This window comes from Elaeis guineensis, chromosome 15 (genome assembly GCF_000442705.2).
Source record: "Elaeis guineensis isolate ETL-2024a chromosome 15, EG11, whole genome shotgun sequence".
Taxonomy (NCBI): Eukaryota; Viridiplantae; Streptophyta; class Magnoliopsida; order Arecales; family Arecaceae; genus Elaeis; species Elaeis guineensis.
Genome location: NC_026007.2, coordinates 74,556,799 through 74,583,552, shown reverse-complemented (window position 1 = coordinate 74,583,552; position 26,754 = coordinate 74,556,799). Strand labels below are relative to the sequence as shown.

Sequence of the window (26,754 nt, the reverse complement as noted above, 5' to 3'; positions counted from 1 at the left end):
ATCTATCTTATGAAGAACGTCATATAATTATTTTCTTATTAAATATGCAGTATTTTGTTGGACGAGCACAGAGGCTGAGATATGAGCTTCAAGATGCTCAACAGGTCTGCAGAAATCTAATGGCTGAGCTCAAAGCAGAGGATGAAGTCAAGGTGGAGAATTCGTAAAACAGAGATCTTTTAATTTTCGTGCCATAAAAATTTTCCACGTCCATTTTAACAGCTCGAGCTGTGTCAAATGTTAGCCGTACATGGTAGCTCAAGTTAGAAAAAATAGGTGGAGTATGGTGGTTGGCCCAAAGGGGCGCATCGTATATCACCCTTTGTTTTTGACCGCAAAGCCTAGATCCACAGTCCTTATCGTTTTTGTATTACTAATTTATGATTTGTCTTATGTATGATATGGTTCATGTAATTACCTCTGCATGCATCTATATGTGGGATTTAGGGTAGCTAACATCTCATGTATTTCAAATGCATTCTCTATGTGCTGAAGATGGAAAAGAAATGATCATGTAACTGGAGGGCCTGAAATGAAAGATGAATATGAATTCTGGTAAAATAAATAGCAACAATCCTCATCATATAAAACTACTGTCATGACGGAAAAAAGGCGTGTGCTTCTGTGGTTCAGGTAAAGGTCCTTGTATTTGTTCAAATGCCCCAAAGAAACGATGGATTATTCGGCTTGTTTTAGGCTACAGTTCAAAAGAATAACGTCACAAGAATGTTGAACAAAAGTAGTCATCTGGGTTCATGCTCCAAGGAAAGAAATCTAGGCACAAAACAATGATGGCAACATTAAAAAATGAATGGCAAGATTAACGATATGTATGTGCATACCATTGCATGTGGGTTGTTTGAAGGCAATGTTGGATTCTCTTTAACCGGCAAAGAAAATTTTTTCAGATAGTATTCCTTCAATAATATGATTTTGATCAGTGAATGTTTTAGTAAGCATACTTACTATTCTTAATTTAATTCATCTTTCTGTACCAATATTATCAGTTATTTTCTAACCACTGATGGGCAAAGCCGGACCACTTGATGGGCCCGATCAAATTTATCTTTGCACGCACAATGCACATGTAATGCATGGCTCGAAGGTGTACACACATGCATGGCCACGCCACCAGGAAATAAGAGCACTTAGCGGGCATTCTGCCCAACGCAAGAGCTACGGTCCGCCTAAGAATAGCTGGTATTCTCCCTACTAACATTTGTTATTTGATCTATTCAGAACCTACAAAATGTATGTAAAATTGGTGCACAGAATGGCTGACCTGTTTGAGGATTTTGCATGCAAATCTTGATGCACCAGTGAATGGCCACTGACCAACATGTAAGAGTTCCAACTTCGTTTGCAAAAAATAAAAATAATTTCATAATCACGTAGGATCAGAAACCAACAGTCCCTGTTTGGCCATCATAAAGTGGGTTGGATGCCGATCTCCAGCAGGTTGGTCCCCAACAATGGACCACCTCTTTATCCGCCAGCCGCTGCTTACCGCAACCAACCGCTGGAAAGCGCAGTAACCGATTGGATCATCTTAACCACCATCGAAAAGTGTTTCGTTTTCAATTTTTCTTTCTTTTTCTTTTTCCTTCTTGCTGTCACGCCGTCCACCGTCATTCGTGCAGTTGAAGACTAATATCAGGTTTCAATTGAATCAAAATAGGAGCTGAAACTAAGAGTGAAGAGACTCTTTTTAGATGATGTTTGGATGTGAAATAGTAACAAGGGATGGTTCGATTCAATCATGGATAACCATCTTCAAAGTAATCCACTGTTTGACTAACATTTTGGAAATTATTTGACTAAGTTGTAGAAAAAGTTTTTTAAAAAAAAAGCAACGAGAGAAAGAAGGGGGAGAAAGATCAGGTGGTTAATCGTATTTCATCCTCCCCATGAAAAAATAAAGTCGATCGGATTAAACATGGATTGATTATAGTCGTTATCATGGCATTTTGAAATCTTGTTCGACCGATTAAACTCTAATCAGTAGATTATTAGCATCCAAAAAGGGCTTCTTTTTTCTTTTTTTTTTTTTTTTTTTTCATCACTGAAAGAATTTCAGCATACAGAATCCAGCACAATCATGTGATCTTTTGACCCTTTTCAAAACAAAATTCTCTGTACAGAAAAAGTTAAAAAAAAAAGGATTCACCAAAAGAGGAAAATGATCTCAAAGACGCACAGCTACCGTATCCGATGCCACCGAACAACTTGGCTCACACCAACGAGTTCTCCACAGTGCCCACTTCCATGATCTGCTGAAGAATGCACGCCTCGGATGTAGAGCTCTGTTTGTCCTCCAGGGATGCGGCCACGCACATGGAGTGGACCTTCCAGTACTTTCCGACCTTTTGGTCGCCATCTCCCATCCATTTGTCCCCCTGATTCGCCTCCTGCTCCTCACCGTCCGAGTTTGAAACAGAGGCTTCCCTCCAATTGCTCCACATCCTGATCATTATATATAACAGCACCAAACAAACCACAGCCGAAACGAACACTATCGCCGCCGTGATTGCTGCCACCTGGCCATTCGACAAGCGCTTCATGTCGGAGCCCGACAGACCCGTGCATGAAGCCAGTGGTGCGCCGCAGAGTTGATTGCCCACAAAGGAGCTGGATGGAAAATTCGACAGTGCGGCAGGGATCGGACCCTGGAGAAGATTATTCGATAGATTCAGTTGGTGGAGACTGGTAAGTCGATCGAGGGAAGGAGGTATCGGCCCTTGGAGTCGATTGAAAGAGAGATTCAGTCTCTCCAATTTGATCAGCTGGCCGAGTGAAGGTGGGATTCCTCCAGATAGATGGTTTCGACTTAAATCCAGTATCACTTGCAGCTCGGTCAGCTGTCCCAGCTCCGGCGGTATCGAGCCCGTCAGGAAGTTCTCCGAGAGCCGTAGCTCGTAGAGCTTGTTGCAGTGCTGGAGCGCGGAAGGTATCGGACCCGAGAGATTGTTCCTCTGCAGAGCAAGAACATTCAGAGAAGTGAGACGTCCCAGCTCCTGAGGGATGATACCCGAGAGCTTGTTGTCATGGAGAGAGAGCTTAAGTAGCCCCGTGCAGCTCCCGAGCTCTGCCGGTACTTCGCCGTGGAAGTCGTTGGATGAAAGGTCGAGCTCTCCTATAGAGCGCAAGCTTCCGAACCAAGAAGGAATCGTGCCCGTCAACCTGTTCCCGCCGAGGAGGAGGTGGGTCAGCTGCTTGCATTGTGAGAGCTCGATTGGGATTCCTCCTGTGAGATTGTTGGATGATAGATCCAGGAATTCGAGCCCCTCGGGCCGGCCTAATTCAGCTGGGACCTCGCCGCTCAAGAGGTTGTGGCCGAGTCGGAGACGGGTCAGGTTCCTTTTCTCACCGAGCGCCGAAGGAATTCTGCCGGAGAAGCTATTGTTGGTCAGGTCCATTTTGGCGAGAGAGCTCGAGCCCAGGAGGGGAGAGATGCATCCGGTGAACCTGTTGTGAGAGAAGTTGATGATCGTGAGATTTCTCAGCGAGAAGATCGACTCCGGGAGAGGTCCCTGGAATGAGTTGTTGTACAGGGTGATGAGGCGGAGTTCGGAGAGGAATCCAAAGGTGTGAGGCAGAGTCCCGGAGAGCTGGTTATCCGCCAATGCCAACGACTGAAGCTTCCTGCAGTAGCCCAAGCTTGGAGGAATGGGGCCCGACAGTTCATTCTGCCTCAACTGAAGCACGACCAAGTTCTCGAGCCTTCCCATGGTCTCAGGGATCCGCCCCCTGAAGTGGTTCCCGAAGAAATCGATCTCTTCTAAGCTCGAACAGTTTGTCAGCACGCTCGGAATGCGCCCTGTCATCTGGTTCTCGTATAGATAAAGGAGCGTCAGCCTCCGCAGCTTCCCAATTTCAGCTGGAATGTCGCCTATGAGCCCATTGTGGAAGACGGATAGCATTTCTAAATTGCTCATGTTTCCTATCTGGGGTGGCAGCACTCCTACCAAGCTGTTGTTGTGGAGAACAAGGTTTACCAGGTTGGCGAGGCGGTCTATATGGGATGGTATATTTCCACTCAGGCTGTTGTTTGAGAGATCCAGTGATCGGAGCGAAGTGCAATTAAGGAGTCCTTCGATCGTGCCTGTGAGATTGTTTTCGGCGAGGAAGAGATTCTGCAGACTTGTTCTCTCGGGACAGAGGTTCTTGGAGATTCCACCTTCGAGGAAATTATTAGAGAGGACTAAATACTCCAGACTGTCGAGATGCACGGTGGAGATGTCGATGGTTCCAGATAGATCATTGTTTGACAAGTCCAAAATTTGCAGCTGTCTCAGTTGATTCAATTCAAGAGGAATGGTGCCGCTCAGTCTGTTGCCGAGCAGATTGAGGTATGTCAAGCTCGAAAGGTTTCCAAGCTCGACGGGGATGGATCCGGACAATTTGTTACTCATCAGATTGAGAGTCTGCAATGCATTTAGTCCTCCGATGGTAGAAGGAATCTCTCCTTCCAGCCCGTTGTCAGCAGCTGATAGGACTTGAAGTTCACCGCAGCCACCGAGTTCTTGAGGGATCAGACCGCCAAGCCTGTTATTCTGCAAGTTGAGCGATTTCAAATGCTTCAAATTTCCCGTCTCCTCCGGAATAGTTCCATTCAACCGGCAAGATGCAAGACCCAGAATCTCTAGTTGGGTGCAGCCACCAAGCTGGGATGGAATCTCTCCTGATAGCAAGTTGTCCCCTATTCTGAGAATTTTGAGCTTCTTCAGAAGGCCAAGCTCCGGAGGGATCGAGCCGGAGAGAGCATTGGAGTACAGAAACAATTCCCTGAGGTTCTTGAGCAAGCTGATCTCAGGAGGGATCGGTCCGGTGAGGGAATTCGAAGACAGATCAAGAGTTTGCAGGAAAACCAGGCTTCCTATCTTCGATGATATCAAACCAGACAGCCCATGGCCTGACAAGTTCAGACCCGAGACATGGTTCTGGCTTGCCAAACATGTGACACCATTCCAGCTACAGATATCACCATCCCCGAAGGACCAATTAGAAAGAACTCCTTCCAGGTCGATGAATTCAGATTTTATTTGAAGAAGTGCTTCAGAATTCGTGGATGCATCTCCACATGCAGTTATAAGTAAAGTGCTCAATACTGATAAAACAAGCATAATGGAATTCTCCTGAATGTTCTCCATTCCAAAATCCGTGCCAGATATGAGTATGAAGGGAGTAGACTTACATCATTTTAAGAGGAGAGCTTGGAGAAGATTTCAGGTAGCATGCAAGAAGAACAACGCTCCGTGCGGCATGAACATGAGAATTTCTTTTATCAAACAGGAGGAGGAGGAGGAGGAGGAAGAGAAGTTGGATGAGCGACTTCAAGGCGATCTCATGAGCTGCTGAGCATTTGGTGGCTTTAGCTGATACGGGAGCAACTCCAGCCATATAAATTCTCTGAGAGGGTAAAAGGCCGGTGGAAAGTGATGGGAACTTTTGGAGGGTATGTTTTTTAATAGATGGCCGCTCTCCTTTCTTTTCTGACATGGAAAGTGTTTTGTTTCAGAAGCACCTCTGAGGAGAGGTTGGGCAGCGTGCGTTGAGATAAGACCCGAGTTCAGGCTTGTCCAAGAGGATAAGAAAGATCCCCTTGCAACTACTGGAAAATTCAAGATGTGGGCTCCACAATGCGACTGTTTTTACCTCTCAAAATTTAGTATCCCCCTTCCCATTCCGATTTCATGATTCAGGAACGATCGTGGATTTATTTCATGATGATTTCGCCAATGATTGTGGGGGCTTGACATGAGATTTGATGACAGGTGCCTGATGCATGGTGAATTGGTTCTCATCTCTCTCTCTCTCTCTCTCTCTCTCTCTCTTTTTCAAGCAAGATGGATACTGGTGGGATTCCGAATTGAGGTTTAGTTTGGCAATAATTCAACCTTTTCAACTTGATCACATGAGGCGTCTTCCTAGCAGGAATATTAAAATGTTATCCCCCTGGCAAGTTTAATCAATGGATTCGGTTGGCTCATAATTGTAGCCTTTTATGATCCCACTGCATGAGAAGACCCAAGTTCTGGGGTTCAGACGACCTACGTTCTCTCAACGTAAGCCCCCACCTAATACCCAAAATTAATAGGGAAGAAAACAAATATAGCAAAACCGCCAACCCACCACTGCAAGCCAGCTCTCCTGCGAACCCCATGTTCGCCTTTGTGAAGGAACAGGAACGTGGGATCTTTGGTGTCCTGAAGCTAAGTAAGCTATGCTCCCCTAGCTACTTGTGATCAAGATTCCTGTTTCTAGAGAACCCCAAACAAATGGAAACAGAATGCTCTCTTCTCATTGGTTTCTCTATAGAAAAAAAAATAAAATAAAATAAAAATAAATAAATATCATCGTTAATTGAATTCCCCGTGCCCTGTCTCTTTCTGTCACCTTTCCATTCTTTTCCCACGCTTTAAGTTTCCTGGCGATAAGTAGATGAGATGGCGAGATGCAAAAGATGAGTCCCATCAAGTTCCCATGACCAGGCAACAAAGCATGGAGCTTGTGGACCGAGGCCACCAGTGCTTCTCCTCTTTTTTCCCATTACAGTGAGAGAAGGTTAGGGATCGCATCGCAACAATGTAGTTTCCTTTGCTTGACGGATTCCGCTATGACATGAAATGAACAAAACGACATGGGAGAAAGGACCGAGCCACGTGGCAGCACAAAACCAACACGCTACCTTATCCATATTTTAGACACAGAAAAGGAATTTGAGGGATTGGTGATACAATGACAGGGGCGTAAAGCAAAGGAAATAAGCGAGAAAGGCCAAAGGAGAAGGTGAGATCATTGAGATTGTTGATACAGTGACACAGGTGTAAAGCAAAGGAAAGAAGCGAAAAAGGCCAAACGAGAAGGTGAGATCATTGGAGCACCCACAGGAAATGATACACCCCAACCAAAAAGAGCATTAATAATGGTGATGGTGATGATGATTATTTAAAAGGGGGAGTCTCTTCTTGATCTAAAACTACTAGTTCTTGTTTTATGTGGCGTGTTATGAAAAGAATCTGGATGGGATAATAAAACTGGGCATATTTGGTGCATTATACGGAAATTCAACCACCTTTTTGATTTGGTTGCATGAGGACAATGAGGCGTAGCGACGACCAGCATCGGGAGTTTTTATAAAGAATTGGTTAAAGTTGACTTTTCTTGACTTGAAACGTTTTATATTAGATTTTCTCCACCAGCTGGTTGAATAGTTTTCTACTTTAGTTAGCCTGACCTTGGTACCTGTCCTCAAGCGTGACTATTATTAGCCAACATTCTTCATCAACTCATGCATTGGCAACTGGATTGAAAAAAAAATAAAAAAATTGAAAAAAGTTTCTTCCTTGCATCAAAAGAAATAGATTTATTCTTCCAAAAACTATGTATAATACGGAAATGACAATGTCAAAGGGGATGAGATGAAAAAAAAAAGGCAAGAAGGAAAGAAAGAAGATAAAACAAGTTTGGTCGAAAGCTCCTTCAGGAAATTCTCTACTTTTATGCAAATTATTTTTTCTTCAAAAATTTCTTATACATAGCTGAACATTTAATCTACTTGAAATATTATGCCATGATACTCTTTCTGTCCAATTAATGTTGGAAATAATAGTTCTCACAGCATAGGCTCTGCTTGGTTGCCCTCTGCTTCACACAAACCATTTGTGGCTTAAATGTAAGGAGGAAGGATTAATTCATTTAAGCATACTTTAACAGGTCAAAGAAGGAAACAAGTTTGGCAAATTATCGATTACATGCAGGAAATCTGCATCTCTTGGACAGTGTAGTTGATATCACCTCCCACAATCAAAAATTTAATAATTATATTTGGAACCATCCAAAGCTCATGGTTCTTAACAAGCATTCAGTAAGAATCTCCTTGTGCTCGGACAGGTGCCTTCAGTCCATTGCCTCCTGCCATTCAGGTTCTACCCTTTTTGTTTTGACGCTAATTCAATGATGATTAACCAAATTCCTTTATGAAGACATTAAAGCAGACTCAGTAATACTATGCCAAACTTCAAAAATGCGAATATATGCTTTTCCAAATATAGAACATACAATTATGCAGGATGTTTACCATTGGCTCTTGAGATTTTCCGATGCCTTGCCTTTACATTGAACAGATCTATCTTCAAACATTCTCTTCACTAAAAGCATAAAGGTGCGGGGACATGGTTGGAGCTTTTTCCCAATCATCTCATCGTAAAAATAAAGTCCCCTCTTTGTATCACCCTTTTCACAATACCCTGTTATCAGTTCATCGTATATACAGCTAGAAGGATCCAGTGATTTTCTACCCATAACAACTAAAAATTTTTCAGCTTCCTTCAACTTCCCACATGGACAAAGGTTTCGAACCAATGAAGCATAAACTTCAAGACCAGGATTAATTCCTCTATGCTCCATTTCGTAATAAATTTTGAGAATATCTTGAGCATTTCCATTCTCCCCATAACCATCAATGAGTTTCAAATACGTCTCTTCATTAGGAACAAATCCTTTATCTAACAGAATCGTCAAGATCTCATTGGCCTTCTCAACATTTCCAGCTTCACAGAGCATGCCCAACATCTCATTGCAAGCATCACAAGTAGGCAAAATCCCATCTTTGAGCATTCTCTCATAATAATTCAAGCTCTCCTCCAATCTCCCTAGTCTACTGCACCCGACTATAAGATAACTATAGGTCTCTTCATATGGCTTCAAGCCCATGGATTGCATCTCCTGCATCAATTGAGTAGCCTCTTCGATGCATCCCTCCTTACAATGAGCACTGATAAACGACGTATAAACAAAGGCATTCAAGTTACATCCTCTACGAACCATTTCATTGTGTGACTCATAGGCTGAATCCAATTTACCCATCTGGCAGTAAGCAAATATGATCAAAGAATACACGACATCATCAAACACCATGTTCTTCTGCAACATTCTCTTCAACAACACCATCCCTTCTTCAGCTCTACCCTCCTCAAATATCCGAAAAACCAATGTAGCATTAACAATAACACCTGGAGCACATCTCTTCCCATGAATTCGATCTAAAACACTCATCATCTTTCCCAAAGTTCCTTCTTTGCACATGACATTTATCATGGTCTCGACTGTAGTTTGATTTGGATACAATCTCCTCTCAATCATATACTCAAACACCATCCAGGCCAACTCATTTTGATTGGATTTCTGTGCAACATGCAACAGAATGTTGAAACTAATGAGACTCGGATTTATCCCATGATCTCCCAAGCATCGGCAAACATCAAATGCGAGCTCAACCATCCTCATCTTTGAGTAGGTCTGCACTAAAAGATCAAAAACTCGGGGACCGGGAAGGACAGCTTCGTGAGTACTCAAAAGCAACTCAACAACTAAAGAATTTGGATTCCCAGCTTCCGCGTTCTTCCTTATCACCGACTCAAGTAGCGCCCGGGCATCGATCAGAAGCCCAGCACGAACAAGAATATGAACTATAAGACAGTAAGACTTGAGCCCGTGCTGGAATTTCCGAAATTGACAGGTCCAGTGGAAGAAAGTTAGCGCCTTTTTGGCATCCAAGGGTTCCTTGAGATCAAGAAGCACTCTCTCTACGAGGGATTGAGTTAGTTCAGTGGATCCGAAGCTGGAACTTAGGCTGTCCCAGCTTCCTCCTCTGTTCAAAAGGTTGGAGATTGGGGCTGACCAATCCGAAGCCACCGGTTCATTGGGTTGGGAGTGGATTGGCTTTGGATATGGAAGAAGAAGGGGAGCATGGAAACGGAGGGTTGCGGCGAGAGGTTCCAAGAGGTGGCCGATGCTTCGAGATCTTCTAATAATGGCGGCATTCATGGAGGGATTTGGGGGGATTTTCGGAGGAAGGATTTCGGAATGGTGAATGGAAACCCTAGAATCTTGTGTAGGGAAGGAGATGGTGAATCCTCTCCACGAGCTAATCGAATATTTAGTAAAATTCCATTCAAAAAAAAGAATATTTTAGTAAAACATTTTTAATGAACACTAAGTTTGGACTAGTCTCGGCAGGCTACGTGCCGGCAATAGTTCAAACTCAATGGTGGGTTGCTACGTATAGACCCCTGTATAGACACAAATATCGCAGGTAAGTTCTCCTTACACAAGGTACCCTTTTCGCTGAAGGCCAGCTCAACAGTATTATGGCCAACTCTCTTTCATCCGTCGTTGATGAAAAATATCTATAAAATTATTAAATTTTTACAGATTAAAATTATCATATATCATCTCGATCCCTAACTTGATTGCTACTCACCTTTGAGTACGAGAGTTTTTTTTGACTATTTTATCATTTTGATGGCTGCAAAATCATCATTAAACTGTTATATCGATAGGACAATTCGGTATCAGGTATCTGTATCAGACGTTATTTCAGAAAAATAATTCGGCATCGGATGATATGATCATGACTAATAGATTTTGATCACGTGTCCGAATGTCATCAAATCGGAGTCTCATCAGATGACGATACATGGCGACATCTGGACAGGCCATTGATCAGATGGCATTGGATTTGGGAGTGGGAGGCAACTGTTGGGGTAATACAACCGGCTTCCGACTCCGACTCTACATCAGTTAAATGAATATATTATGCCGACTTACAATAGACTGACCGACCAACAATCGACTACTGCCAATTAACAACAGATGATTTAATCAACCTTCGATCGAAGACCATCGACATATCAAAGTTACCGACTGATACTCATTCGGATCTACAAGACTATCAATAACCAACGTATGATCGGTCTATCTTCTCAACACACCTTAACCATTGCGAACGGTTATCAATTATGTGTCATAGTAATTAGTGAGAATAAACGATCCACTAACTTTACAATTATGGTCCGATAATTTAGCACCATAAAAAATGAGACTACGTGCTCGACGGTTACATCAGAATTATTTATAAAAAGGAGATAAGTGAGCAGCATCGATAAGGATAATTTTTTGGCTGAAACTCTACCACACTAAATCTTTGATTAGCAGTTCACTAACTTTTTTTTGACTTAAGCATTGAAAGGTTCCCATCGAACACAACTTTGATCTGTGAGGACTTGATTTTATAAGTATTCTTCACCGACGATAGATGAAAAAGAGTTGGCCGCAACAAATAGTATACAACCATGTAGGGAATAAATATTCAGGATAAACATATTTAAAAGATCTGGCAAGCGTTTTGATCTTATAAACTGGGTTTGAAATAATACACCAAGGCCAGTCCACTAATTATATAATGATAATTAAAAATAATTTCTTATAAAATTAAGATATTTTACATAACTTTCTTACATAAAATACTTATGACTCTGCAATGATAAGAGATGAACTAGTATTGGCACCAATGATAAGAGATGAACTAGTATTGGCACCACGTGTAGAAACCGTGTCGCTAGCACAATGTGTAGAAACCATGTCGCTAAGTTCAATCTTGATATGTGCAATGTTATATATAGGGAATAGTTGATTTCAAATAATTTAAATAATCCTTTTATGTAAAATATCTATCACAAGAAGCAGCATTTAGGCCAGTTGCAGCACACGAGGCGCAACCATAAATTCAAACCTAGTTTGTGGACTATTACATATATAGATCTATATAGAAAAATATATCAAGTAAATCTCTTATAAAAATATGTGTTACATGGCAACAGATGGATGGTAACCATGATCCTATAGATTTAGTTGGAACTACCCCTGATTCGCTAGGACTCGGTCCAACTTCATACCGGAACATAGGCTCTTGAGGAATAAAAAATTCTAGATAAATTCTAAATACATCCCTTATTATATATAAATATATAAAGCAAATTAATTTTGGCTATTACCTATAAAATATATGGCAAACTATGTGGAAATATTATATCATGTTTGAAGTAGTGCTAGCACTGATTCTAGTTCAAGCTTGATACATGGATTATCACATGGGGACCTCCTTAGAAATTAATATTTCTTAGATGAGTCTCCTGTGGTACGAGGAAAATGGAGTAATCATGGCAGATAGAGAGAGTTAGGATCCCCTATTTATAAAAAGCTTTTGAGCAATACCTAAGATTGAAACTCAAACCTCTTTCTAAAATAGATTTTTAGAGAGGAGATGCCAACCGATTGAGCTAATAATTTTTTTTTTATAAATGATTAAATAGTATATAAGCTACAATAGGTATGAAAATGTAAATAGGTATTACTAGTTTCTTTTAGTGAAAAAAGTTTCATTCCTAAATTATCCAATATGGATGTGTTTTTCTTTTTGGAAATCTCTTTATTTTACCTTTTGAAAATCTTTCTATCTCAGAAGATGAGATATGGATCAAATATCATTATATCCATATCTATATTTATTTTATTTGATGAATGTAAATATGGATATTAGTCCAATACAAATATTTATATTCATATTTACTTTAAGTAAATATGGATATAAATCAGATAATTAAATTTTATGACTGCAAAATCAAAGACAGTATTAAATGAATGATAAATAAAGTTGAGAACATATTAATATGATTGTATTTTTTTGTTTACAAGTTAATAAGGTTTATATAAAATTAAATAAGTTTATAAATAGAATTAGATATTCGAATACAGATAGGATAATTATCTATCTATATCCATATCCATTTTTTTTATAGATATGCATATGGATACAAATATTAGTCGGATATATAAATTTTTATCCATATTCGGATAGACCTGGATATAAATATGGATCAAGATGGATATTATTTAATCTACTTTCACCCCTACTCTGTCTACCTAGTACTTCTTCTGTTTTAGTTTTCCTTTTAATTTAAAGTCTTTTCTTTGCTGTACCTAGTTTCCATCTTTAGATATATTTTGATCATATTACATAGTTTCACAGTATCTTCAATTTTTCCGTGTGCTCTAATTGCTGATCCCATCCGGCAAGTCATGCACAGAGATGCCAAAAAGGAAAAAAAAAAGAAAAATAATAATAATAATGGAGCATAGACGTCAAGAAAAGGATAAAATATTATAGAAAAAAAAGGGAAATGAGAAAAATTCTGGAGTGGAACGCCAGAGCGTGGCCCCTGCCGTCCCTCTTGCTTTTGATAGCGCAAGTAATATTATTTAGGTGTGGGAAAGGGTTGAGCCAGTTCAAGTGGTACTTCAGGTTAAAGTTGAACTAGAATTACAACATCTGTTCACAGGCAATCGTACCTAAAATGGGGTCAGAGGCCCTTCAACCCATACTAGTCCCTGGGTTGACCCCAATAGATATGGCAGTGGACTGATTTGTCTTGGCTAGGTCATTAGAAATGTTCAACACTGTGAATATGCTTTATCTAATCCTGGCCAAAAGCCAACTCGATAGACCCCACAAAATACCTTACTTTGCCTAACCTAATGATGAAAACTAACATTTACGACCCAAGCCTTCTGACTCTTGGTAACCAAATTTAACTAGCATCTAAAATTTGTGAGTTCCATGGTCACGACCCAACTCAAACCAGTGCAAATAAAACTCTACTGTAGTAACCTGAGTTTGGTAAAATCTCTCAACTATATGTGACCCGCAAGGTTTATGTAAAAAAGTTCGTAATATATATATTTTTTGATGGAGTGGGTTCGTATTATATATTATGCCAACCGTATCATTTCCTAGTGGTCTTTTTTATTCTGATAATCACTAATTAACATATCTTCTACAGTTCCAGTTCGTAATGTTAGAGGATAGAAACAAGGGAAGAGTGCCTTGCCAAAACAAGAAATATATGTAACCTCTAAGTACGACAGCTTGGTGCCAGAAACTGGGGCATCCGAAGGCCTTGATCATGACTGTGTCCAAAAATTCGTAGACTAAACCATAACCACAGCTTATCATTAGAGTGCTGCATTGCTGCATAAAGTCAACAAGAACAACACGTACACTTGGGAGGTAGACCTCGAGTCATATATAGCACAAGCTATGGCGAATATGAGATCCCAACAAACACTACAATTAAGCACTTAACGCGGAACATATTTTAAAGGTGGCAGCCACAATACACGCAACTACATCAACAGACCATACGTTAAAACTAATCCCCATAGCATTGGCGATCAGACCTCAGACAGTATTTTCTTTAACCACTGTAACAGGGCTCGCTGCATTGTTCACCACATAGCTGCTTACGCTTCCCAGAAGGGCCCTGCAAACCAAAAGGCACGGCTCGAATCATATAAACATGTTTGTCCTAATTATCTTCCCAGTGTTCTTAATTTTATTCTGTCAAACTTTGCATGAACAGTCAGTGCATGTTTCTATATATATATATATATATATTAAGTGGATGAGGATGGATGCGGAGACTACTTTACCACTCGATCTCCCACTTCTTTCTCTTGGCCCAGCAAATTTGATGCAATTCCAAAAGAAAGTAAAGTGCTAACAGGCTAGAGTCACATGAGAGATGGAAATGCACTGCAACAGTTAAGTTCTACATATAATTTCAGAAATATAATTCTTCTGGATGGATAAGCTGGGCATGTATGTACCAATGTGAAACTCTCAGATCATTAATCGCTTCCTTAACTCTCACATCTATTCCGTGATACTAATTATTTCAATTTTTGGCAAATTTTTTTGAGAATCTTCTAGCAAAATCAGATATATTGGCTCTCTTGAGAATTTTCTCTTTTCATTACAATAAAACTTGGCAATGGAATTTTGATGATGAGTGGAAACTGACCTCTTCACTCTGCTAAGTCCTCTGCTACCTACTACTAGGCAGTGCAGTGGGATCTTCTCGATTGCTTCACACAACTTCCCCTTCGGGTCACCCCAATATATCTTGGCAACAACTTCTACCTGTACAAAACCATTCCCAGATTATGAAATGAATCCTATTCGATGCATAAAAGCGTTTAGATAAATTGATAGAAAAGAGAGTAAGCGTATTCCTCGAAAAAGGAAAAGAAAAGAAAAGAGTAAGCGTACCCCTTTCCGATTTGCCACATGATGGAGTATTTCGAGAGTTTCCTTGTCTGGGAAAACCCCATACCTTTTCGTTATGTAGTGATCCGAGAATTCATCCAGGGGAATGAAGGCTAGACAGCCAAAATTAAGGAAGAAATAGTTAAAAAGGCGAAACATTCTTTCTTGTTTAAGTGGCAAGGGCTGATACCATCCGAATAAATACGTAGTGCTCAAAGATTGAACATTCTTAAAGCAATTCATACATAAAATTATTCAAAAAAGCTAAAAATTTAGCTTTCTCGTATCAGACCGAACACAGGTAATTAAATGGATAAGATGCTAGCCAGGCTAGCTTGGCACATCTATGGCATAGGAGGAAGATGAGCCAAGCTTGTTCAATTTGCTAACCAAATTGGGTGGCCACCAACATTCCATTTGTTGCTAGTTGGATCCTGGCTTATCAATCAATCTTATTTTCAACTAATCTTGCTTGATTTTTATTTGGATAAAATATATAGGTGAGAGCTGATAGGATTATTTTAGCCACCGAGTCTACAAAAGTACAAGCTAGCTCTTACTAAATCTTCAAGAAGCATGCAAGTTATGTGCGACCATGATGGTAGCATATGATGCATGCTGGGACCAACCAATAAGCTCATAAAAGATTGGGAAACCTGGCTTCTAGGACCTATTCTGAACTGGTATTTTATATTTAAATTTGTAGGTAGAAGAAGAAATTAAGGGTATTTTACTGACGTGAACCCGTATTTTCCCATAGGTGGACCATCCCTTGCTCATTTTGGTAGCGACTGTTGACGTGGACGAGGATGAGGCGGTCACCCTCTCTCATGAGGTTGGTTGATGCCCATCTCAGTGCTGCTTTGCTGCATGCCGAGAAGTCCACCGCCACCCCAACGTTCCTCGGTGCCATCCGATCGAAGAACTACCAAGGAGATGGCAAGAAAAGAGAAACCAATGAAGAAAGGACTAGAGATGGTGAGAGAAGGATCACTTGTAACTGCTCTACTGCCTCCTGGTCTTCATCTTATCCTACTTTCATAGAGACTACTTTCCTTCCTCTTTCATAAAAGATATCCTGCTTTTCCTTGGCTGATTCTTCCCTCTTTTCTTGGCCTCCTTTGCATTATTCCTCCATGTTGCTCCGAGTTCCAGCAAGGTGGTTAAGCCTCTGCGTGTATGAAATGGACATGAGAAGGAAAAGACAAATTAAACAAAGTAAAAGGTGGCGGAGAGAATGTGATTCTAAGATGGTGGATAGGAGAGCAGGAATTCATAGGAAATTTTCTAATTAGTGATACTGACCAAACATGGTATGAAATTGATCCATGTTAAACAAACAGGAATTCTCCTCAGAGTCTAGACCCCGGTATGGTCATTTATGCCAAAACCTTGTTTCTTTTTTTTTTTTTTTTTATTCATTAAATCCTCCTTGTTTTCAGATGAAAAGATGTAAGTCAGGATAATATTTCGTGCCTATCAATATTCGTCGTATATTCAAGTTGTACGAATTGGTTGCAAGGAATCAACCGCCAATGTAGATAAACATGAAGGGTGGACCCTGGGTGGCAGAGTTTCCATTGGAGGCAAAATTTTCATCCATGGGTTTTTTTTTTTTTTTTATAAAAAAATTATTTATAAATCTCTAAATTGATTTAAACTTACTTTTAAGTCTCTAAATTTTTTAGATAGAATAAAATTTTTTTGAACTATTTAAGTAGTTATTTTTAGATTCCTGCCGTCCAATCATATAATTGAATAATAAAACTATGTAATTGAATAAGACAATAATATGTAATCTGAACATAAATTTACATAATCGATTATTGAAACTAAATAACCTGAGAACTATGTAACCCGTGTAATCTGTATAATATAAATATAAACCTGTATAATCTGAACATAAACCTATGTAACCTAAACATAAATCTGTAGATGGCAGGAACTTAAAAATAATTTCTTAAGCAATTCAAGAAGGTTTTATTCCACTTAAGAAGTCCAGGGACTTAAAAATAAGTCTAGATCAATCTAAGAATCTATAGATAATTTTTTTTTTTTTTTCATAGATGGTGTCATAACATGGCATCACTCCAAAGACATAATATAATTTATTTATTTCAATAGCGAATTATACAATAAGTTGAATCTATTTCTCAACAAATGGAAAGGATAAAGCGAATATATATGTTTAACAATGAGAAGGGTTAAAAGCTTTCCATGAACTTCTAGAAGATCAACTAGTGATTACCACTCCAGCCAATAATTTGGACCCCATCTGGGCTTGATTAGATGCTGAAGGGCTACCGTGTAAAAGATGGATAGAGAAGAGATGGGAGAGAGAAGAGGTGGTCAAAAAGATCGAGAAGTTCCGGGACAAAACTGGTTAAAAACTAAGCTGCCTGGGCGACCATCACTCTCTTCCGATCAAATGTGCAACCACACTGTAGCACCACTAATGAAATCATAGTTTTTTTTTTTTTTTAATGGGTAACAGAGATGAGATCATAGTTAAGGAATCCCAGCTAGCCGTTGTGAGGGCTGAGGGATGTCCCCTTCTCTTTTCTCCATCCAACCCCTAATCCAAACCAAAGACCAGAAGAGTTTAGAGGCATATTTTCCTCCCAATCGGCCTTCTTGGCTGCCGCCACCTTCCTCCTCATCCTCCATGTCTCTTCTTTTTCAAAGAAATGTTTTTCAAATCGAATCAAACCGGTCGGTCCAATTGGTTGAATTAGGACCCATTCAGGTGAGCATCATGGCAGTGAATTAATTTTGCGATTAGGACTGAGCAAATAACTGAAATCTAAAGAAACCCACTCAATCCAACTCAATAAATATCAATTTCGGTCAATTGAAAGATATAAATCAGGTGGAATCGGATTGAAATTTATAAAAAATTAATTATTTATGGTCAGATTTGATTCCTACATTTTTAACCTATTTGAAACCGAATCTAACCGATGTAGTATTTCACAAACTCACTTTCATTTTGGAATGGTATCATTTAGACTTCAATACTTTATTCTAAAAACCATCCGTCATCCATTTGGATTCATGAAAATATTAATATTGAATTGTTGATGGAAGCACGTCAATTTGAGATAATTCTAAAGTAAAAACTTTCGGATGTAGTTATTTTCAGATAAATAAATCTTTTCTTTTTCTATTTTATTTTATACAGATTCAAAAATAAATTCAAATTTATAATTTATAAGATTTAAGTTTTTTTATATTAAATTAAAAAAAAAAATAGATAAATTTAAGTGGATCAATATTGGACTTAAAATCAACATTGAGTTAATATTGAAATCCAAACTGACACAATTCATCCGAATCCGTTACAAACCGTTCACTTCGATTTCAAATGGTTTATACATGATAAACGGTCGACAGTGAATTAAATTTTTTTCAATCCAATTGAATTCGATCCGATAAAATTTTTCTTTTTACTCAGACTGAATCTGGCCCATGCACAGCCTTATTTGCTACTTGACATTAAACAGCTGGCTGTTCAACCTCCCCCTGCCCAAAAAAAAAAAAAAAAGTTAGCTGGAAGTAGAGCAAGGCGAGGATGTCCTTGTCATCGGGCTCTGCAATGAGGGTGGCAGGAGGAGGCGAGAGCTCGCCGTGGAGGGTGGTGGCGAGGGTGGAGCAAAGCCTTCGAACTTGTCGATTATGGTGGTGATGGTAGGCTTGGGGCAAGGAGTTCCTCCTAGGAAGCCAAGGAGGTTCTCGTCGTCAAGCTCTGCAGGGGAGGGGAGGGGAGGGTTAATTGTTGGGGCGGCGGAGGGGAGCGGACAACTATATGAAAGGTGAACCGCCAACTTTCCTAAGTGCACTGCAGGTGTCACCTAATCAAGTGCTGCACACCAATTGACAACCTTGCGTGTATCTGAGAAATGGTAATGCTAATTAATATATTTCCAACAAAGCAAAGCATAATTTACGTCGCTCAAATAAGAAATGGAGGTTGGAGGCATTAGTCATCCATAGATCGATGGCCAAAAAGGCTGACAGATCCACGAGGATTGTTGTTATTTTGCAGGCAGAAAGCTGCAAAGTTTATCGACATCCACTGGGCTTCGTATGCAACCTTCCTGCCACAGCGCTATGCTATGCTGAAAGATCAACCTGGAATTACAAGCACGTCAATATCTCAAATGATCTCAGGAGCAAGCATGTAGATTCGATTTGGGAAACTGCATCTCATTCCAAGCGTAGATAAACTGGATCTAGACCCAAATTGCTAAACTTATTACATCAATAGGTTTAGATGAATTAGCCTAAATTTCATGGAAGATGTCAGATGAGTTGGATCGATTATGGTGGTGGCATGACCCAGATTAAATCAGACTTCAGTGGATCCATGTGGTAGACCTGAATGCATTTTGAACCTGACAAGGGTCCGAACTTGGATCCTGCACTGGTTGGAGATGGATGGACCAACCTGCAGCACTGGTGCATCATCCCATCAAACGGCGCTTACTGAATTGGTAGTCCTGATGGTGGCACAGCCTCCCATTCAATCAAAAAAGAGAACAATGGTAATGATGCACCCAAACCCAGTTCAACGACAAAGATCGGAAAAGCTTTCAATTCCTGGCAGTCTGGCAGGGATCAAAAAGGGGGAAAGCCCAACAGGAGGTGCAAAGTCGCACAAATGCAAAAACCAATCAGCTTGACAGGAGAGAGATATAAACATAACTGCAACTGCAAGGGTAAAATGTCTTACTGTTTAGAGCTTTGCCTAAATGTCCCATGCATATTGAAGATTGGTTCAAATTGGTGCATGAGTTTGTGAGTCAGGCTCAAAACACATTTGGCCAAACCTTTCGACAGTCGAGATGTCCCAGAAACTGCAGAAACATGAATAAATGAATAGATAAATTTAAAAATGACCACCAGAAAAGAAAAAAAAAAATGATATAGTCTAATAATACACCTGGAAAGGGGCCACTGCACAAAATTACACCAAACTACACCACTTCAGCTTTCCATTAATCAAAAAAAAAGAAAATCTTTTTATGACCTGTTTCCGTGAGGTTTTCTTTCTTTTTTTTTTTTATTTTTTTTATAAGGCTTCCAACTTCCAAGAGGTTTTTCAAAAAAAGAGAGAGAGGAAGTTTTTGGACGCTGGGGAATCTTAAGACGAGAGGATGCATACATAAAAAGAATACAACGCATAAGTTCCGCTGAAAAGCTGGGAGAAAGAGACCAGAGGCCCTGATTCTCGCAGCGATCGGTGACAGTGCCACTGCCCTTCATTGTGTACCACTGCATATGGATTGGCCAACCTATAGGCCGATTTTTGGTCACCCCAATCAATGCTCCAAATCCATCATCTAGATAGGCCGCATATGTTCTAGGACAGGATCAGAAAGATCATACAAAGTCTATAATTTGAATACAACTTCAATATTACTAGATGCTAATGATCATGAATTCAAAACAAAAATAATTATATAATTAATAAATCATAAAATTAATTTAATTATAAAATTTAGTTATTTGTTTGACTTAGTTATTTATTTTATAATGACTCAGAACCTTATACAAAAAGCCTATCCGAAAAATATTATTCAAATTTTTTGGTTTGTATAAATATCTAAGATTTATCCAATGTATAGCTCATAAGGGGTTAAATATATACTCTTATCATTCAAGTCCCAGCATCCCACCAGGCAAAGGATTTAACATCTATTTAAATCCAATCAAGTACCACATCACAAACATCACAATTACCTCATGGCCAGCCTTAACAAGTCCACATTGTAGTATTTACTAGTCCATATAGATCATGGTCTGGATTTGCTCTGATATCATTTTATAATAATTAATTAGGATAACACTTATTACAGTCTGTCTCCGACGAGATAGTCGATCGGGAGTTGAGCTGTTGCGTCTGAACGATGAACTGTAGGAAACTTGTAAAAGAAGTCCACTTGTCGGAAGTTATTTAGTGAGAGACCCTCCGATACTTAAGTTAGCTGGAAAAAGAGAACGGTCAGAGATCCAAAATCGAGAGCGAAAGCTTATATCAAGAAAGCTTATCAGGTCTCCTATTTCTTATCGATATTATAGGATAAGTAATGCTGTTACTGTGTAACTCTCGTCCCTGAATGTTCAAGATATGAGAGTTATGGTATTTAATAGGCGGTTACCCCATTCACTGCAATTAAGACCGAGTAATGGGCCGCTCATGGGCGACAATTACGCTATACGTTTGTATGTAATTAATGCCTATGTCGAATAATCATTGTCGATTCATATAGTCGATATGGAATCAAAAAAATAGTTGACTAGATGCTGAATATCATCAGCTAGTCATAGGTTGCATGTTGAACCAAGTCGGTTAGATGTCGACTTGATTAGGTTCATCGTCCTCAGTTGAATGAACACCGATTAAGTCTAAATTTATTGATCCAAGTCGGGTTGAATCATAGCAACTCACCCGATGCGGAGATGAGAGAGAATCGACTGTAACACATTTGGTAGGTTAGAAGGCAAGAAAAAGAGCTAGTCAGCTAAGTGATGAAAATCTACCCAACAACATTAAAAAAAACTAGCTAAAAAATATTATTCAAGTCCCTCAATATCCAAGTTTTACTCAGTGTATGGTTGATGTAGGACTAAATATATGCTTATGATCCTCACACCAGATCCCATGGTATCAGTGCTTGAATTTGATACTGGGCAACTTGCATCTATGATCGCTAGAGAAATTCTTTGTGCACCACAGCAGTGTAGAAAATCCGATGTGGAGTGCATTGCCTCGTCCGATTGATCCATATAGTCACCACTTTTCAATGTATATTTAATGCATGCAGATCAATTTTTCATTTAAAAATTTTGTATAATGAAAATACTCTTATTTTTGGAAAAAAATTATGACATCCAGTGACGTAATATAGCCAGGATATTATAATATGGCTTAAAATATCATAATATGAGAGGATATTTTTGTTCAACCATTTTTCGATATATATTTAATGCCTGCAGGTCGATTTTTTCGTTTGAAAATTTTGAATGACGAAAATACTCGTATTCTTTAAAAAAAATTATGATATTCTGTACATATTATGAACGTAAGATGTCATAATATGAATATAGAATATCATAATTTATTTAAAGAACAGAAATATTTTCATCATACAAAATTTTTAAATAAAAAAATCGATCAGTAGGCATTAAATACACGTTGAAAAATAACGACTACGTGGATCATTTGGATGAGATGGTATATTCTACATCAGATTTTTTATACTGCCTGCAGTGCATAAAAGATTGTGCATGATCACTAATTTTACAACCGTATATGGCTGATTCAGCGAAAGAAAAGTCCACTTGTTGAACGATTGAATGAAGCTGATCCTTGACTGATGAAATGTTGCCATTGCAGAATACGTAAGAACCATAAACAGAAACTGTCCAATCAACATACAAGATTAACTTTACAAAAGATACTACAATGAGTGGGAATAAAGTTTTTAGGAAAAACAGCATAACAAGAAGCCCAGCACTGGATAAGCACGAAGGAAAGGAAGAGAGGATGCAGCTGCAACAGCAAAGAAGATATAGATAATGACCGATGAAGCTCGATGGCTTTGGACTGTGAACGACAGCGCTACAATCGAGTATAGCCAAAGATATGTAATTCAGCTACAGTTAAGCATTCCAGGAGCTTCTTCTCCATGAATATAAATAAAATCGGAACATGACTGCCCAATAGAGGATGACATATGAAGCTGCAGTTGAAGAAAGCAATTACACAGTGAAACAGGGGCTGAGTAGAGAAATATAATAATTGATGTATAATATGCCACTGCAAGATCAGTTGTACAACTTTCAGCAGAAAGAAATATATAAAGTATTTAGAAATAGTGCAAGTGACTGTTCTGAACATAAGATAGAAATCAAAACCCACAGAAGCATTATAATCCAGCCATGTGATGAATTGATGAAGTCCAAAAAATTGATCAGATAGCCCGGCCGTGTGAGAACCTTCACGTCCAATGGCCTCAAGATGGGCAAATGAATGCTGCACCGGACAAGATTTAGCATAGAAAGCATTTTTGAATAATATCTACAGCCTCATGAATAGAGACAATAGCATATAATAAGAGTGGAAAGCAAGATCTATTCGATGGCTGCCGAAGGGAGAATAAATCCACAACAAAGAGAACAGCAATCTTACTGAGTATCTGGATATATAAGAACTTATAAGAATATATAGAAGTCCCCCTGACGGTACATAATCAGATTGAAACTCATCCCAATGCCAGAACTTATCCAAATGAATGGTTGTAATCACATTAATTACATGTAACTAACACAGCAGGTGCAAGTGTCTGATGTTGATTCAAGATGAAGAACTTATGGATATGATTCGAGACTAGTTTCTTGTCGAGGATTCTTCACAATATGCTTTCACAAACACGTTTCTGATTTTTGTGGTCGTATTTCTATCTCAAGTGTGCTGTAAAGAATCAATTACGGTGCTTTTCCCTGTGTGTTTCGTCTCTTTTTATCTTTTTTTTTTTTTTTTTTTTTTGTTTCCTTTCCTTTTTTTTGAGGGAGAAAGGGGGCATGCAGAGGTCGTTTTCAAAAGTGTTTGAACGGGATTTTTTAAACTCGCGTCCCACCCATAAAGAAAATAATAATGATGAAAGAGCATCACCAATCATATCATAAAAATCATCAAAGAAATTTCAGACAGCAAAATATAATTGAATGCTTAATAGATATCTAAAAGCTAGATAAGGATCAAGAGGGACTTAACGTGGTTCAGAGTTTCGATGTGAAAGCCATGCAACAAGTCTGGAAGATACAGTCGAAGCCATTAACCACAATATCACCAGGTGTGCAGACCTCGCTGGCTAGGAATAATAACTCTGCGGAGATACATGCATTCCATTCTGATGATAAGTAGACAAAGAAGTTTTAGAAGATTTTTATGCGTCCGTCGGTGAAAGATTCTTATACGTAGAAGAGCCAACCGACTCACGGGATTTGGCATGTGATTCGCGTCGCTATGAATCCCGGGCCACACGAGACTGAACGTGGACAGCTGTCTAACCTGGACCGTGAAATTGGCGGGATATCATTAGCTTATGAGCTCACGCAAATTCGCGGGACAACCGGACAATATACATATGGAGCCACCAAGGTCGTTCACCATTTGCCGGTACAAAACGAGAGAGAGGGTGGGTTGGGTCAGAGGCCACTTTTTTGACGAAGACGCAGTCGAAGCTCTCCTTTCCTCTTCTTTGGGACCCAGCATCAACGTCGATGGCTACAACACCCCAAACCTCGCCACCTTTACTCCATACCCCTTTGTTTTTATTTCCTCTTCCTTTTTGATTTTCCCCGCTCTCGCGAATTGAGAAAGAAAAAGGCCAATAAAGTACCATTTCCCCGTGCAAAAGAGATAATTGGGATCGCTTGTAACGGTGGGGAAGCGGCTCCCTCTCTCGCTCCCTGAATTTATTTTCTGGCCAACTCAGCAACCAAAGCTTCCTTTATATCTCATTTATCACCTTTGTTTCCTTCTGGTGGGGCTCATGCAGGTTCGCCGTTTACGAACGCAAATGCCGCTTTCATCCAGCTATGGAATAACGGCTGTATAATTTGATTGGTTTAACATGATGTGTAGGAAAAAAAGAAAAATATCTGGAAGTATTAATTTCTGTATGCTGGCTCTGTTACGATGAAGCATGAATATGTTAATGCCATACATCTCGACACGATGGTCGGTATTTAGGGAGGAAATTATATGGAATCAGAAATTTTTTTTTGTCCAAAATATTATCTTTAAAAATTAGTTTTTGAAAATATGATATCTAAATAAATAATTTTATCATATTTAATTGATCATAAAAAATAATTTATTTTTAAAATAATTATATTTAGTTGAATATTTATTTTTTAAAAAAATTATATAAATATTCTTAATAGATAAAAGACCATATCTTTTTTACTCTTAAATCTTATATAAATATTAATATAATATTTATATTAGTATAATATAATATAATATTGGATCAAATAATTTATTATTAGTATAATATGAATATATATTAATATTATAATAATAAATTGATATATAAATATTATATTAATATTAATAAATAATGGTTATTTAATATAATATTTATTAATATAGATATTAATAATGATGTTAATTATAAATATTATATTAATAAAATATTAGTATAAGTATTGGTATATTAATATACGAATACTTAAAATTAACTTTTTTACTATCATCTCTAAAAAACAATCTCAGCGTTACATAAAATTACCAGAGTACAATTAAACTCTAGATTTGAAATCACTATATTTGGTATTTACCATAATTTATAAGAATAATCTATAGTATTAGTAAAAGGAGGAAGGTTAAAAATTTATTTGATACAAGATACCATATTATTCGAAGAACTCTACGTACTGTCAAAGTAAAAGATCATCAACAAGGATAAGCCTCGATTATTCGTATATATAAAAATACATTCTTGCAATAAATATATTCATCTTGATTTGCAATTATAGAAGGATCTTGAATTAGCTGTACCCCCACCAAAAGTGGATAGTGCCCCTTCTCCCACTAGATCTTTAATATTATAATATTATAATATTTATATTATATATATTAATATTATATTTATATTTATATCAATATAATATAAAAAGATAGTATTAAAATGATATTTTTGGAAAAAAAATACCTCTAATTCTCATCCTTTGGGAATTCCAAAAAACGACATTCTCTATTGAAATTCCAAAAATCGACATCCTCAAAGTAACATCTTGTTCCAATCTCCTTTTTTTTTTTTTTTTTTTTTTGAACCTCCAACTAAACGAGAGAAATTTTTTCTCCTTCCTAAGAATCACAGTTTCCCTCCTCAAATCCTATAAACAAAATAAGTCTTATGAGTTTGGTAGCATCAAATTCACAATTTGCATCTACAATTTGATAAAAAAAAATTACATCTATGATAGCAAAAAATAAAAAGTTCAGATGAATGAGACAAGATTCGTATTTGTGGTATAACTTGAAGCTTGATCTATTGAATTTTCTTATTTTATGATCAATTATATTTATTTTAACTATTTTATATTTTTTATTATATTATTAATTTTAATTTAATATAATCAAATCATCAATATTTAAATTCATCCAATTTGTATCTTGGTCATCAATATTGTCTGCCATGACAAAATTGTTATGTGATATCACATTTTGCATTATCATTATCTATCACTAAGTAAATCACATGGTATTGCGTTACAATTCTATGAACTAGACACATAAAATTAATAATGATGATCAAACTAAATAAATTTAAAAATTGAATAATTTAACCGTATTAAATTAAAGATCAGGAGAAAATTAGAAGTCTGAAATAGTTTAAAATTTTTTACATAATTATTTTTTAAAAAAATTTAAGAAAATATATTGAATTTTCTTGATCGAAAGTAAGGGACGCTTTCCCATCCCGAGTCGGGACAATGCCGGCATGTTTAGATTTTTTTTATAAAATATCCCAGATATTCGCTGGGACCCGTGCCTCCTGTGGCCGCCCTTGCTTGCGATACTAAAGCACGTGACGAGCCTCGATTCTTCAAGTCGGCTACACGCGTGGAACTTCACCATTCCACCACGTGTCCCCAGTATCTGAGAATCCCCGCATAGCCCGGATCAGCAAGCACAGCACACTCCACTCCTGAAGGTGCCACGTCATCCATGAGGTGGACCCGTTATAAGGCCGTGAAGCGTGAATGTGAACCGGGGGCACAATCCGGGGAAC

General features: G+C 38.4%; 3 protein-coding genes and 1 long non-coding RNA gene across 4 annotated transcripts; all 4 read right to left on the bottom strand.

Annotated features, from left to right (window-relative positions):
• Window positions 1-2,099: 2,099 nt before the first annotated feature.
• On the bottom strand, window positions 2,100-5,432 carry LOC140854027 (uncharacterized). The gene has a single exon (XM_073249297.1). It carries the CDS (start codon window positions 5,148-5,150, stop codon window positions 2,232-2,234), a length of 2,919 nt encoding a protein of 972 aa, XP_073105398.1. The 5' UTR covers window positions 5,151-5,432; the 3' UTR covers window positions 2,100-2,231.
• Window positions 5,433-7,608: 2,176 nt separating this feature from the next.
• Window positions 7,609-9,986, bottom strand: LOC140854029 (uncharacterized). Its single transcript, XM_073249299.1, has 2 exons — window positions 8,081-9,986; window positions 7,609-7,975 (listed from the first exon to the last, which is right to left on the bottom strand). The coding sequence occupies exons 1-2, from the start codon at window positions 9,826-9,828 to the stop codon at window positions 7,954-7,956; spliced, it is 1,770 nt and encodes a 589-aa protein (XP_073105400.1). The 5' UTR covers window positions 9,829-9,986; the 3' UTR covers window positions 7,609-7,953.
• A 3,858-nt stretch (window positions 9,987-13,844) lies between these two features.
• LOC105058852 (universal stress protein A-like protein) lies at window positions 13,845-15,956 on the bottom strand. The gene is made up of 4 exons (XM_010941907.3): window positions 15,686-15,956; window positions 14,951-15,060; window positions 14,703-14,821; window positions 13,845-14,162 (listed from the first exon to the last, which is right to left on the bottom strand). The coding sequence occupies exons 1-4, from the start codon at window positions 15,858-15,860 to the stop codon at window positions 14,081-14,083; spliced, it is 486 nt and encodes a 161-aa protein (XP_010940209.2). The 5' UTR covers window positions 15,861-15,956; the 3' UTR covers window positions 13,845-14,080.
• A 6,406-nt stretch (window positions 15,957-22,362) lies between these two features.
• On the bottom strand, window positions 22,363-24,071 carry LOC140854118 (uncharacterized). The gene is made up of 2 exons (XR_012137229.1): window positions 23,727-24,071; window positions 22,363-22,692 (listed from the first exon to the last, which is right to left on the bottom strand). It is a non-coding gene; the product is annotated as an uncharacterized lncRNA (long non-coding RNA).
• Between the last annotated feature and the right edge of the window lie 2,683 nt (window positions 24,072-26,754).

Bases quoted from the DNA above. Each gene is read 5' to 3' on its own strand.
- LOC140854027 (XM_073249297.1), bottom strand. From the start codon at position 5,150: ATGGAGAACATTCAGGAGAATTCCATTATGCTTGTTTTATCAGTATTG.
- LOC140854029 (XM_073249299.1), bottom strand. From the start codon at position 9,828: ATGAATGCCGCCATTATTAGAAGATCTCGAAGCATCGGCCACCTCTTG. The intron at 7,976-8,080 runs GTAAACATCCTG...GTCTTCATAAAG, and splicing joins GAAAATCTCAAGAGCCAATG to GAATTTGGTTAATCATCATT.
- LOC105058852 (XM_010941907.3), bottom strand. From the start codon at position 15,860: ATGGCACCGAGGAACGTTGGGGTGGCGGTGGACTTCTCGGCATGCAGC. The intron at 15,061-15,685 runs GTCAGTAAAATA...TTGGCTGTCTAG, and splicing joins ATGGGAAAATACGGGTTCAC to CCTTCATTCCCCTGGATGAA. The intron at 14,163-14,702 runs GTCAGTTTCCAC...TTTGGTTTGCAG, and splicing joins GGACTTAGCAGAGTGAAGAG to GGCCCTTCTGGGAAGCGTAA.